Source organism: Cariama cristata, unplaced genomic scaffold (genome assembly GCF_000690535.1).
Source record: "Cariama cristata isolate BGI_N322 unplaced genomic scaffold, ASM69053v1 scaffold17151, whole genome shotgun sequence".
Taxonomy (NCBI): domain Eukaryota; kingdom Metazoa; phylum Chordata; class Aves; order Cariamiformes; family Cariamidae; genus Cariama; species Cariama cristata.
The window spans coordinates 15,806-28,862 of NW_009601165.1; the positions used below are offsets into that span (position 1 = coordinate 15,806).

At 42.1% G+C, this 13,057-nt stretch overlaps 1 protein-coding gene across 1 annotated transcript in view; it reads left to right on the top strand.

Moving 5' to 3' along the window:
* PARP1 (poly (ADP-ribose) polymerase 1) overlaps positions 1 to 12,815 on the top strand; it is a gene marked incomplete at its 3' end in the record, with an annotated part of 25,761 nt that extends 12,946 nt beyond the window's left edge. The window contains exons 8-18 of the mRNA XM_009710360.1: positions 232 to 372; positions 1,128 to 1,370; positions 2,315 to 2,383; positions 3,142 to 3,274; positions 4,750 to 4,945; positions 6,244 to 6,372; positions 9,639 to 9,719; positions 10,604 to 10,726; positions 11,151 to 11,279; positions 12,041 to 12,139; positions 12,663 to 12,815. Of these exons, the coding sequence (XP_009708662.1) occupies positions 232 to 372; positions 1,128 to 1,370; positions 2,315 to 2,383; positions 3,142 to 3,274; positions 4,750 to 4,945; positions 6,244 to 6,372; positions 9,639 to 9,719; positions 10,604 to 10,726; positions 11,151 to 11,279; positions 12,041 to 12,139; positions 12,663 to 12,815 (1,496 nt within the window). The remainder of the gene's footprint in view (positions 1 to 231; positions 373 to 1,127; positions 1,371 to 2,314; positions 2,384 to 3,141; positions 3,275 to 4,749; positions 4,946 to 6,243; positions 6,373 to 9,638; positions 9,720 to 10,603; positions 10,727 to 11,150; positions 11,280 to 12,040; positions 12,140 to 12,662) is intronic.
* Positions 12,816 to 13,057: the final 242 nt, after the last annotated feature.

The window sequence follows — 13,057 nt, forward strand, 5'->3', positions numbered from 1 at the left end:
ACCTACATATTGATCTTCCCTGTCTTCCATCCCTTCTGTTTGTTGGTGGGTGCTGAGCTTTGTTGCCTTTCCTAGGTGAAGGGGAGCTTCACTTGCGTAGCACAGGTCAGACCTGCTTGGACCCTTGTCTCCCTGTCAGCTGGGCTGATTTTAGTGAGGGTGGGGGATGCTGTCCCAGAACCAGGGGGCTCTGCCTGTTGCTAACATGCTGTGTTATTTCTGAATCCCTAGACAAACCACTGACCAACATGAAGATCCTGGTTCTTGGAAAGCTATCAAAGAACAAGGAGGAGGTGAAGAGCATTGTGGAGGACCTGGGAGGAAAGATGACGACAACAGCTAACAAGGCCACCCTGTGCATCAGCACACAGAGTGAGCAGCCGTGCCTTGGTTACTGCTAGCACTGGTAACAGAGCTGAGCGGATTACAGAGGACACGCGTCCTCAGAGCTGTCTAGGGATCAGTGTTTGGATTAGGGGGAGGGTTTTGTGTGTGCACGTGGCCATAGTGTGCTTGGAAAAGTAAAGACAGATGTGTGCTGTTTGAGTTCTACTTACCTAGCAAGTTAACCCTGCGGGCTGTGCCGTAAGGCTCTGGTGGGGCTGCAGCAGCTGGAGCTGGGGTCTGTATGCAGACCATGGTCGTGTGCAAGCCTCCCTTGTTGGGATGATGGGTGCTGGGACCTGTGTCCATGCTTGCCTTGGAGAAGCCACAGAGCTGACTAGGGGTGCTTGAGGGCAGGTTTTTTTATTTCTGTGCTGGCAACTTAGGGTCTATTCTTGCTCCCTGTTGGAGTTGAGGTGCAAACTGGCTGCTGAGGTCGGAGATCTGCTCCCACCTGCCAGGAGGTCCAAGAGGGACTGTACTGCCCCAGCCCAGCTCCGGGAAGGGGAGAGCTCGATGAGCCAGCTAAAACAGGAGTGTTCTGTTCCTGCTTTAGCCCAGGCTGCAGCTCTGAGCTGATGGGGATTTTGCTCTCCAAAGAACATGGTGAATCCACAGTGTGGTGGAATTGTGTTTCCACAAAGTGTTACAGAGCCCTGAGTCAAAGCCAGAGGGAAGGGCTAAAGCCTGAAACCTCACTGACACTTTTTTTTTCCCCTCTGTTTCCCACCCTGCCTCTGCAGAGGATGTGGACAAAATGAGCAAGAAGATGGAAGAAGTGAAGGAGGCCAAAGTCCGCGTGGTCTCAGAAGAGTTTCTTCAGGATGTGAAATCCTCCAGCAAGGACTTTCAGGAGCTTGTGTCTCTGCATGCGCTTTCACCGTGGGGTGCGGAGGTGAAAATGGAGCATGAGGAAATGGCTGTGGATGGGAAGTGCAGCAAGCCCCCAAGTATGAAGAGTGCTGGGAAGGTCAAAGAAGAACAAGGTGAAGAACAAAGTAGTTGTTTCTCTGCAGGCCTGTTCGATGCTGTGCATACACCAAGAAAACCTGAATATAGTCTATCCTTGCCCTTTCCTTGAGTTCTCTGTCCTTCTTCTCATAATTTAAATAATGAGACCTCAGGGCAAGACTAACTTTAAGTAAACATGAAGCTGTCTTCTGAGCTGGGTCTTGTTTCCTGTAGTTCAGTCTTGCTTCAGACATCTTCTGTGCTGTCTGTGCCCAGGCTCCCTGACATCAGTCCAGTCTCTTCCTCGTAACACGTCAGCTTCTCTGCTAGTTTTGGTCAGTGTTGCAGCTCCTAGGAGGTCCTGGGGCACCAAGATGTGACATACACTACTGTGACCCCCAAGGGGTGTTAGCAAGTGAGAAAATAGCGGGGTCCACAGCAACGGGTCTTTGTTCTAGTTGGTTTAGAACATAATGTTGGTTTGGGGGGGTTTTTTAATGGAGGAGGAAAAATATCCAACCAGTGGCATTCCTCACCAGTGTTATAGAGAGCTTGCATTATTAATGTTGGACAGTGAACAAAACCCATTCTTCTCCATGTACAGCAGTAGCACCTCCAGGGGACCTGAAAGCCCCCCATGCCCTGTGAGGCTTTTAAATCCCAATTAAACACAACCACAAATGTGACTTTTATCTGCTGCACAAGTGAAAAAATGATATGGCCCACCCCTTGGGGCCAGAAGCCAGCAAATAGGTAGAATCTGTGGAGATGTTATTTTTCATTTAATTGGCAGGGTGGGGGCTCTGAGTTGGCTGCTAAAGCCAGTGAAAAAAGCTATTGAAGTCATTGTGCTCATATACTGGGAATCTGATTTGAAGTCTCCTTAGGGTGATAATTATGCAAACTGAGAATTTAACTGTTGATTTAAGTCGGACTATGTTGCCTGCCTAGTTAAAAAATGAACTCTCTTTCACTGCAGGACCTAGCAAGTCTGAAAAGAAAATGAAGCTAACAGTTAAGGGTGGAGCGGCAGTAGATCCTGATTCTGGTGAGTGATAGCAATGGCTGCACCTGCACAACATACATTCTTCAGGATGCATGATTGCAAAATGTTTTTCTGTGAAAGGATAAGGGTTCCACAAAAGGAACATGAATTTTTAAACCATTTTTTCTTGCTATCAAAGGAAGGATACTGACTGACATCCAAAGCTGGATATTGTGGGATTTTCTAATGCAACTTTCAGAAGGACCACTTAAAACTAAGACGTGCACCTTGCTCGACTTCAGAAGCATCTGTCAGCGGGGTGAATAAAGGCCCAGCCAGCAGACACCACAGGTCTGGCATGAGCATCTACACCCGGACTCTTCAGGGCGCAGCTGATGCTGCTCTCCAAACCTATGGTGCATGGATGTTGTTCTGAGAACTCACTGCATCCGAGGCCAGCCTTTGGTTTTTCAGTCCATTTGCTAATGTGACACCTGCAGAGCTGCGCTTCTCGAGAATTCCTTCAGCCAGTCATGCAGTGTTGAGTACTAGATTTTAGATGGTCCTTTATCAAAAGTTACGATTTTTTTTTTTTTAATAGTTAGTGTTGATGTTCACTCCAGTGTATCTAAAGGTGTGCGCTCACAATTTAATAAAAAGAAAACATGCTTCAAGTAGTTTTGAATGAGCACGTGATCTGTTTCTGCGGTATTTTTGTTAAGAGTCATACTACTTCATGAAGCATTTGGGTGAGCACAAATGCAGGAAGGAGACCTAAAATGGTAACCTCCTCTGTGTTGTAATTTATTTCTTCTCTGTAGGTTTGGAGGATTCTGCTCATGTCTTTGAAAAAGGTGGAAAGATTTTCAGTGCAACCCTGGGCCTAGTAGATATTGTGAAAGGAACAAATTCTTATTATAAACTGCAGCTGCTAGAGGATGACAGAGAGAACAGGTGAGTTTAGTTTTCCCTAGAAATAATTTTTTTCACTTTTGTCCAATAAATACTGAATTTTTGGCATCTACAAAAGCAAAGTATGAGTAAAATGTGAGGAGAATAAGAATAGGTATATTATTTAAAACAAACAAACAAACAAAAACCACACCCCAAAAAACTCCCCAAAACCAACAAAAAACCAAAACCTACAAAACAACAAACCATGCATGGAGAGAGCTCTGCTCTGCATGGAGACATTTCTTTCTGGTGTTGACAAAACCTAAGTTGGGAGGTGAGTAATTTTGCAGAATTGCACCTGGTAGTGTTCATTCCTGCATCCTGGGATAAGCGAGGCACGTACAGTTGGTATCTTTAGGACTGGATTAATTGGCTAACAGGAAGGCCACAGTGCTCTGTGACTGATGGCTGCCCTTGAAGACACAGAAGCAGAATTTGGTGGAGGTTCCTCTGTTCTAACACCAAGACCCCACACATACAGTCAACGATGTCAGGAATCTTTCCCATATTCTCCAACTTACTCTTGTGTTCTAATTGCAGAGCTGTAACCTTGGGAAACAAAACCAGATTCTGGCTATTCTACCACAATGTAGTCCTGAATTGCGTGCTCTGAGGCTTAGCAAAATGCACTGAAATAGTCAGTGCTGAATGATCATGTGTTTAGCTTTCCAGTCTCATCAAATGCATAGCAGAGCTGTCCAGGAGTTGCATTACTGAATAGATAAAGAAATTGAGAGAGTTCCTTAAAATTAAACTGCCCCACGCGCCCCCCCCGCCCCCAGCACAAAAGGGATGCACAGAAATCCAGGGGAGCAGCTAACGACTGTCAGCAGCAACCCTGGTTCAGCTCTGGATTTATTGCACTTTACCATGTTCATAATAAGCTTTTGTTGCTGGCTCTTCTGTGGGGGGTTTGTATCTGGATCTGTGATTCAGTACACGGAGGGATCTCGGTGCCTGCGTTTTGTGCCTGACATATTGGAAAGGGTGATTGATTGTGTCCCTATAAATACAACAGAAGCTCACCCAAGGTGGTGTCAGTAATACAAATACTTGAGTTACTTCTGGTTTTTCTAAAAATGTGAAGTCTGGGACCTGAGACTTAAAGATGCATTGTATTTGTTTTTCAAATATATGACCCCAATAGTCTGAAGATTCGTATTTGCGAAACATTAAGACTGAAGAGATGTTAGCCTCTCTTTTCCTGCTGTGCACACGTTTATCCTCAGGACTGTAGGTCTGGTGTGTTAACACTGGGCATTTTTTCACACCAGTTCTTGGACATAGGCTTTGTGGTGGCTCTTCTGTTGCTCTCCTGCAGTCGCTGGTAGAGAATGTCTTCCATAAAATTAATGGTACGCAAATGGCTGATTTGCATGCAGTTGCATGGTTATTGCAGGGTCAGGTTCATTTGGACTGAGATCTAGAGTCAGAGTATCTTATGTCTGTTCTTTTCTTACGTTTCACTTCTCTAGATACTGGGTGTTCAGATCTTGGGGTCGCGTGGGCACTGTAATTGGGAGTAACAAGCTGGAGCAGATGCCATCAAAAGAAGATGCCGTTGAGCACTTCCTGAACTTGTATGAAGAGAAAACTGGCAATTCTTGGCATTCAAAGAACTTCACTAAATATCCCAAAAAATTCTACCCGCTGGAAATAGATTATGGACAGGTAACTCCGAAATGTCCGTGTACCAGGTGGAGCATTGCTTAGCTGCTTTGCTTTGCTATAGCTGTTCTGTTCTGCACTCACTCGTGAGTCACTTACACTTAACAAACCTGAGGAATGAAGTGCAGGTGCATCTATTGCATCTTCTCTGTGCTACAGAGAGCGAGCTGTTGATCAATGAGTGTCATGTATTAAAACAGATGTGTTGGGAAACTTAAGTAGCTTTCCATTGTCAAGTCTGAAGTCCTTTTAGTGCTCCTTCCTGTTTACTCTGTAATTTTAAGGATGTTAATTTGAACTTAATTCGGCAGTCATTTCACATACATCTTGTCTGGAAACACAATTTTCTTTTATTTAAAATAGATACTTCTCATCTGTCTTCTGCATCCAAAATACTCTCAAACGCTGAAGCAACTCCTATGCACCATTCTGCTTAGTGCATGTATTGAGCAGGCTGAGAAGGAGAAATTACTCATTGCCAGTAAGATTTGGCTATTTAGACAGCTAGGCTAAATAAGAATTCTCTTCCTTCTGCCCAGGGGGGGTTTGTGTGTTTATTTAAAGGCATACCCATAACTTAAACTATTTTCAGATGAAACAGTTGAATGCTGTTAATAGCTATAAAGATACCAGAGAAGATATTTTCAAGCCACTGCATTTTTCTGTGGCCAAATTACCGGATGTCATCTTTCACTGTGAAGTACTCAATGCTTAGCTTTATTTCTGGAAATTTGAATATTGAAGTGGCAAAGTGTCTTACACTGCAGTGTACAGTGATATTCTGAAGCATCTGGCAGATGCTTTATTGGCGCAATGCTCTATCCATGAAAGCATCTAGATGGTATTATGGCTAATTCATATTCCTGTACTCATCTATGACAGTTTTTATTACAAAAACTTAGTGAAAGTAGTTATTACATCTCTATTTTGTCATAAAAGCAACAAAGTAAACAGTCATTTTTTCATATCAAGGTCTCTATGCAGCAGAAAGCTTGCAGAAAAAGTAATTAATATTTTGCTTGAGGTGAAGCAGAGATGTACAGAGAGTTTCTATTCCCTTAATTCTACTTATATTTTACAGTCTCACCTCTTGAAATAATGTCTGCCAAATTGCCAAATAGTTGGATTTTTAGACCCACTTTGTTCCAAAATGTCAGAGCAATGTCCCACGCTCCCCATGAACTTCAAGCTAGTCATAGTATGCATACACTAAATTGGTTTTGAGTTGTTACCATAGCAGCCAGCCTGTTACTTTTATCCTTTGTGATTTTGCTAATTCTGATACTATTTTTACCTCCCAGGATGAAGAAGCTGTCAGGAAACTGACAGTAGGTGCTGGGACGAAATCAAAACTTGCTAAGCCAATCCAAGACCTTATTAAGATGATCTTTGATGTGGAGAGCATGAAGAAAGCGATGGTGGAATTTGAGGTGACTACACACGTTCACGTTTCTCACTTCTAACCCTCCATCATACTTACACAGCCAGAAGCAAGTTCTTTGCAATCCAAGGTGCATCATACTTCCCAGAAGTCAGTGCGAGTTTTAGATCAGCCTTAAAATAAGGGCAGGAGTCTGACCAGAATTTGCCAAGCGCTGGAGGTAGTAATTTAGTTATGATATGTGCAGTTTTTTAAAATATGGGTGCATTATCTTTTTTCTTCAGTCTGTCTTCACTTTAACAAGCCTATGAGAAATTTGTCTGCCAGTCCTGGGATCAGTAATCATCCTATGTTTGGTTTTTGGTTTTGTTTGTTTTTTTCCAGTGACACATGCATTGTGACCACTGTTTGCGGAATACTGTTAAAATATAAACACAGATAACCAGTTTGCTGGTTATGTGAGGCTGGAAGCACTTCTTTTTGTGAGCGGTGAACCACATTCTGAGAGGGGGCAGCACTACCACTAATTTAGGTAGCAAGTGAGCATGCAGCACTAGTGAAGTGCCTTGACGCAGATCCTCTACTGAACAGGGCCAAACTTGAGATTTATTTGGTTGGTTGTTGTATTTGTCATTTGTTCTAATGATACCCTGTTTTCATCCATTCTTCTTTCCTCCATACTTCTTGATCCATGCTTCTAACAAGCTTTCAGAGAGTGGTCTGGTGGTATCATCTGTCTCTCCCTCCATAGAAACAGTTTTACTGGTGTTCAGAGATCCTGCAGGGGTTTTTTAATGCAGCCATTCAAACTAGGTTAATTCTAAATAAAAAACTTCAGTTTTCTTCAGCCAGCTTAGTTATGCTGCCCTAAGACTTCATATGTAAGCAGCTGTTGTTTTGCTCTCTGTGTCGGCATTTTGTGTATCTACTTTTCAAAACAGGCCTTGCACCATTTCGTACTGCTTATCTGAAAGCTTTCAGGTGGCTTGCCCAACATTTTGTAGTACCTTGGGTTAATTGTGTTCTCCTGTATCTTCAGTGGTTCTTTAGATCAAAGTCTTCTAAAATATTAATAATTCTTTGTAACTGGAACTGGTTAAAGACTCTGATCATCATCTAATGTCATTTGGTTTTGTAGAACGCTGTTGAAACTATGTTAATTCACACCGTCTGCAGATCTATAGCAGACCTGGGAGTCCAGATGGGCCTATCTTCCTATTAGATTTATCTTCCTGTACTGTTGCCACCGAACAGCTGTTTTCCGTTAGAGGAAATAATGTTTTTCCTAGTTAGAGGTTTCTGTGCATCCTCCGAAAACGGCTGCTTGGTTCCTTTACTCAGCCTGATCTCAAGTATTTTATTCCATCCAGGCACTCTTGCTCTGCCTACGCTGTAGCAAATTCTTAGTCTTTCCATTACACAACAATACATTTATCTGATGCGTTTTTATTCCTGCTTCTAATTTAGCTTTCAAGAGTTTTATCTCACTAAGCATACAGGAGTTTATTACAATTATCTATGTCATTGCCTTACATGAAATGGCTAGTTAGAGGGATGAGTCTGTTCTAGTGCTGTGTCCCCCCGTGCCTGGGTGAAAGGCAAACGTCTCCCATGCTTCTCATGACAGTCTTGGTGCACGCATCTGTGATTTGGAGCTAATTCTTCATGTTACCCTCAGGGCATCTGGTAGTAATGGCAGTGCTGTTGTTTTAGACCCAGCACCTTGGCTGCTGTGCTCTTTTGACGTGTCTGATGATAAAGCTTTGGATGCAATTTAACTTTATGTCAGAGGTTAGCTCTGCAGCGCTCTGCTCACCTCCCGTGGGTCATAGGAGACGCAAACTCCAGCCCTTTGGCTATTTGTGGGCTCTATAGGAGCTGTACTCCTAAATCACGTTATTGGGAGATGTGTTAGTTTATAGCTGTTGGTGTTTATGTGTTAGTGCTTATATGTGTTAGTTTATAGGTTTATATAACTTATAGTTAGTATAGGTGCCTGCAGCTGTTCTGCACATCCAAGTTAAATGTCCCATTTTACTCTTACATGTCCTTCATGATTTTTCAGCTAATAATTAGGTAATATTGAACAAGATGGTACTCAACAAGAAAGGATCGGCACCAAAAGTTTGGGAGCTACAAATCTATTGCAAGTTGTTTTTCATTAGGTCATTAATCTTAGCTTTGTGCCTCTCATGTCCCCAAGACATGATCAGTTTTGAAGCCTGTGTTCTCTCTTGCGGTCCATCTTGACTTTTCTTAGTATCTGGCTTTATGTATGCTTAGCTGCAGGTAAAGGTGAAAGTTCTCCTAAGCCCAGTACAGGGTGGAAATATCCATGCAAAATCACTTCAGGGCTTTCACGCCAGTCTCTGTAGGTTGGAAGAGCCTTCTGAGTTCAGCTTGCAGAGAAGATTTGCATACAGCTGGATTTCCTAGCTCCATAGTGAATAAATAATATGGAACTTACCCAGACGGTACAGGATATACATGGTTTCAAAGGATCTTCTGTCCTTGAGCTGAATCTTAAACCCATTGGGTTAAGTAAAAGCTAGTTTGACCTGCAGGGTGTGTGGTGAATACTGTCAAGAGCCCGGAGCATGTATGTATGATCTTTGTAAAAGACTCCATTGGACTTGACTTTTGTTGAATGTTTTTGCATTCAGGTGGTCCTTAACTATGCAAGGATTTAATGCAAATCCAAAACTCTCCCAAGATCCATCAATACGCAAACAAAAGCAACATATAAATTAAATCAGTGGATAAATGCAGGCAACCAAGACATTGATTTTTAACTTAATTGCTTTTTTTGGTTGGTTTTTTATTAATGAATACAAAGCATCTTACAACCTCTTTGCATTTGACCGTTAATTGTAGGGTGAAATTGGAAGAGGTTGTCTAGTTTGTACCTAGAGACACAGATTATCTTATGAACAAGAATTATTTCATTCAGTTTGCTTCTTTGCCAGCCTGAAATGTATGGTTACTGAACTGATTGAGGAATGTATCTGACACTAAGTTAATATTAAACTTCAAGCCAGACACTTAGAAGTCTATTTTTGTGTTGGCCTAGCACGCGTGCTTAGTTTCCTATTGCAGTATTCCTTTGTTTGTAGGACATCTTCTCAGTAGCGTGCACTGTCCTTCTGACATAATTCCTCAATCCACAGAGGTTAATACCAAGCCTGAAATGTTTCCATCCATTGTGTGGTCAGTGCTACCAGAATGGAGAGATTAGTTCGCTAGAAGCCAGAGAGGGAATGCTGCAGTGTTTTCAGTGTAGTGAAATCCTGTTTTAATCATTTAAATGTTTATCAGATTGACCTGCAGAAGATGCCATTGGGAAAACTGAGCAAGCGACAGATCCAGAGTGCATATTCCATCCTTAATGAAAAACAGGTGAGCATGAAAGAGATGTTAGAGCTAAGAGGGGAATTCAGAAGTTGTTCTGGGCTCAGAGTGGGGTGAATTCTCAGCTGTGTGTATAAAGATCTGTGCACTCCCTCACTGGAGAAGAGGATGTGGCTTCCAAGGGTAACTAGTTAGTTCTCTTCACTGTGGTACCAGTTTGGGCAGTACTTACATCTTTTGCACTTTTGTAGCACAAACTTCAGGCTGAGCGAGTTTGGGCAGTACTTACATCTTTCACACTTTTGTAGCACAAACTTCAGGCTGAGCCAGACATAAATGTCAATTGAGCAAATGAGACTCAACGGTGTCTTGATCTAGTAGTGAGCTGGTGTTTCCACCCCAAAGAAGTCTGTTAGAGGATGAGAATAAAGGTTAAGTTGACACAGGAAAGGGATTGGCTTGATGACATTACTGTATTTACTCATCATGATCTGGACCATTCCAAGAATGCCTACGTAATATTGCCTGAACAGCTTGCAAAAGTGTACCAGTATATCCCATTTTTTGTTATGGGCTCCCTGGCAAAGCATAGATACAGGAAATTTTACTTCAATTGTTAGAGGAGACCAGAACCTTGCCAAGAGCATGCACCCTTCCATATCCAGAAGCCTTTATTTTGCCTTCCAGAAACATCATCCCCACTAGGTTTTTCTCATACCAGAAATTCTGTGTATTTCTGTGCAAGTACTGTGACTTACTACATGCAAAACAATTAAATAGAATTGCCCTTTTTAGTCCTGTGAGAGTTTCAGCATTAATGCTATTTGTATTCCTGCTTCTGTGTTTAGTCCTCAGGTATCCTGTGTGTGTCTGTTCCTATGGAGATTTAATCTTACTCGGTCATTTTCTCTGGTGCTTGTTGTCTTGTCTAGGCCGTTTCTGACAGTGGTTCAGAATCCCAGATCTTGGACCTCTCCAACCGCTTCTATACTCTGATCCCTCATGACTTTGGGATGAAGAAACCACCTCTCCTAAATAACTTGGAATACATTCAGGTATTGACTGGAAACAGTATGTTGTTTGCAGGCAACAGGTCTCATATCAGGCATCTAACACAGAGAATATGTGAGGTTTTAAGATTTACTTTAACCTCATGCTTTCATGAGATTAAGCTGCTTCTTCTTCAGAATATCTTTTTGTTTGTTTATGTATCTCCTAATACCTTATACATATAATTACTTGTATACATAGACACACATATACATATGTTATATATGATGATCTATTTATATATATGTATGTCTATTTTAATATATTTAAGTGTTTGGTTTTTTTTTTAAAAAAAAAGGCAATGTTGTTGTGTTGTTAGATGGCAGTGCGTGGCCAGTGATTCACGTACACATTTATAATTTGGGGTATTCCAGTGTTATTCTGAACATACCAAAAGCACAAGTAAAATAACCCCTTTAAATTTTTCAGGCTAAAGTGCAGATGTTGGACAACTTGCTTGATATTGAGGTTGCATACAGCCTTCTCAGAGGTGGAAATGAAGATGGTGATAAAGACCCAATTGACATCAACTATGAGAAACTTCGAACTGATATTAAGGTAAAGGAAATAAAAGGAAATGAGTGACTGCGAATGCAAGCTGATATCCTGTTAGTTTGGAGTATAACAAATCACCTAAACTGTAAGTGGACAGATGTATTGGCACAAGTTCAATGAAAGGCCACTGAGGTGGTTAAGGGACTCAAGCATGTGTTGTATGAGGAGATGCTGAGAAAGCTGTGGCTTTTGAACCTGGAGAAAAGAAGGCTCAAGGTATATCTTACCAATGTCTATGAATACCTGATGGGGGAAGGGAGTAAAGAAGACAGAGACAGACTCTTCTCAGTGGTTTCCAATGACAAGAGGCAATGAGCACAAATTGAAATCCAGAAAATTGTATTTAAACAAAAGAAAAAGCTTTTGTTGTTGATGGTGTTTGGTTTGAGTTGGTTTGTTTTTCTACTGTGAGGGTGGTCAGACCCTGGAAAGGGTTGCCCAGAGAGGCTGTGGAGGCTCCATTCTTGAAGGTGTTGAAAGCCTGACTGGAGACTCAGCCCTTGGCAGCCTTCTCCAGCTGAGCCTGCTTTGAGCAGGGGAGTTGGAAATCATCTCAGTTTCCAGAGGTGCCTTCTCATCTCAGACATTCTGTGCCTGAGTGCTGTCTGCATGCCTGTACATCTTCTGTAGTTGGGAATAAGTTTCTACCTAAATGATAAAGGAGGCTTAAACTGGAGAGTTGCAAGCATAGGGTGGATGTCACCACGTTATAAGAAGTCTGCTAGTTGGTACGCTAAAGAAACTTCTCTTGTTTACCTCTGCAGGTTGTTGACAAAGATTCAGAAGAAGCAAAGATTATTAAACAATATGTGAAAAACACTCATGCTGCTACACACAACGCTTATGATCTCAAAGTCGTGGATGTAAGCTGGGCGAAACTGGGGTTTAAGTTTGTGAAGATGGACTCTACTAAGTCGACTTACTTGTTCACAATTTTTTTTATTTTTGAGTAGCTTATCCAGTTTCCTTTGAAGGGATGATTTGATAGACCAATTGCTATTTAATAGAATAGCAAAAGTCTAGGCCAAGATGAATCTTAAGGTTACTGAGGTATCTTTGGGCAAGTGTTTTTATTTAAATTTAATTTGCTACAAAAAAGGAGGTGGAGGAGTAATAATCTCTAAAATTGAGCCTATGGTCTCATGAAAATGCAGAAGGGAGGGTGGAGAAGTAATCAATAACAAGTACTGTGTGATCAATGCTACCTCTTTTTTGCTAGCATGACATAGCAAACTGCAAATACTAAAAACCATCCAGATCAATTTTCTGAGCACATTAGCGTCTATTCCAGATTGGATGACTTTTTTTTTCATCTGATTAGTTGCATGAAGGTAACGCTTTATTTGTTTGGTTGTTCTTTTTCTCCTATCCCTTTTTGAATTGAAGATCTTCAGGATTGAGCGTGAAGGAGAGAGTCAGCGTTACAAGCCATTTAAGCAGCTTCATAATCGCCAGCTGCTGTGGCACGGTTCCCGCACCACCAACTTCGCTGGTATCCTCTCGCAGGGTCTCCGGATAGCTCCCCCTGAAGCTCCTGTGGTACGTTAAACAACACCTCTGGCTGCCTACATCCCTGTGCCCAGAGATGGCCGCAGTCGGAGACACCCTAAATAGGAGAATTTCTGTGTGAGGAGGGCCCAGTGTTATCTCTCTGCATGCGGAGTGGGTTGCTGACTGGTGTCCACAAGAGCTTTGCTCTCCTGGGAGCCCAGCCAGGTGGATTCAATGCTGCCTTTGTGTTATTGTCCCAATTTTTTTTTTTCTCTCTCTCTTTTTTTTTT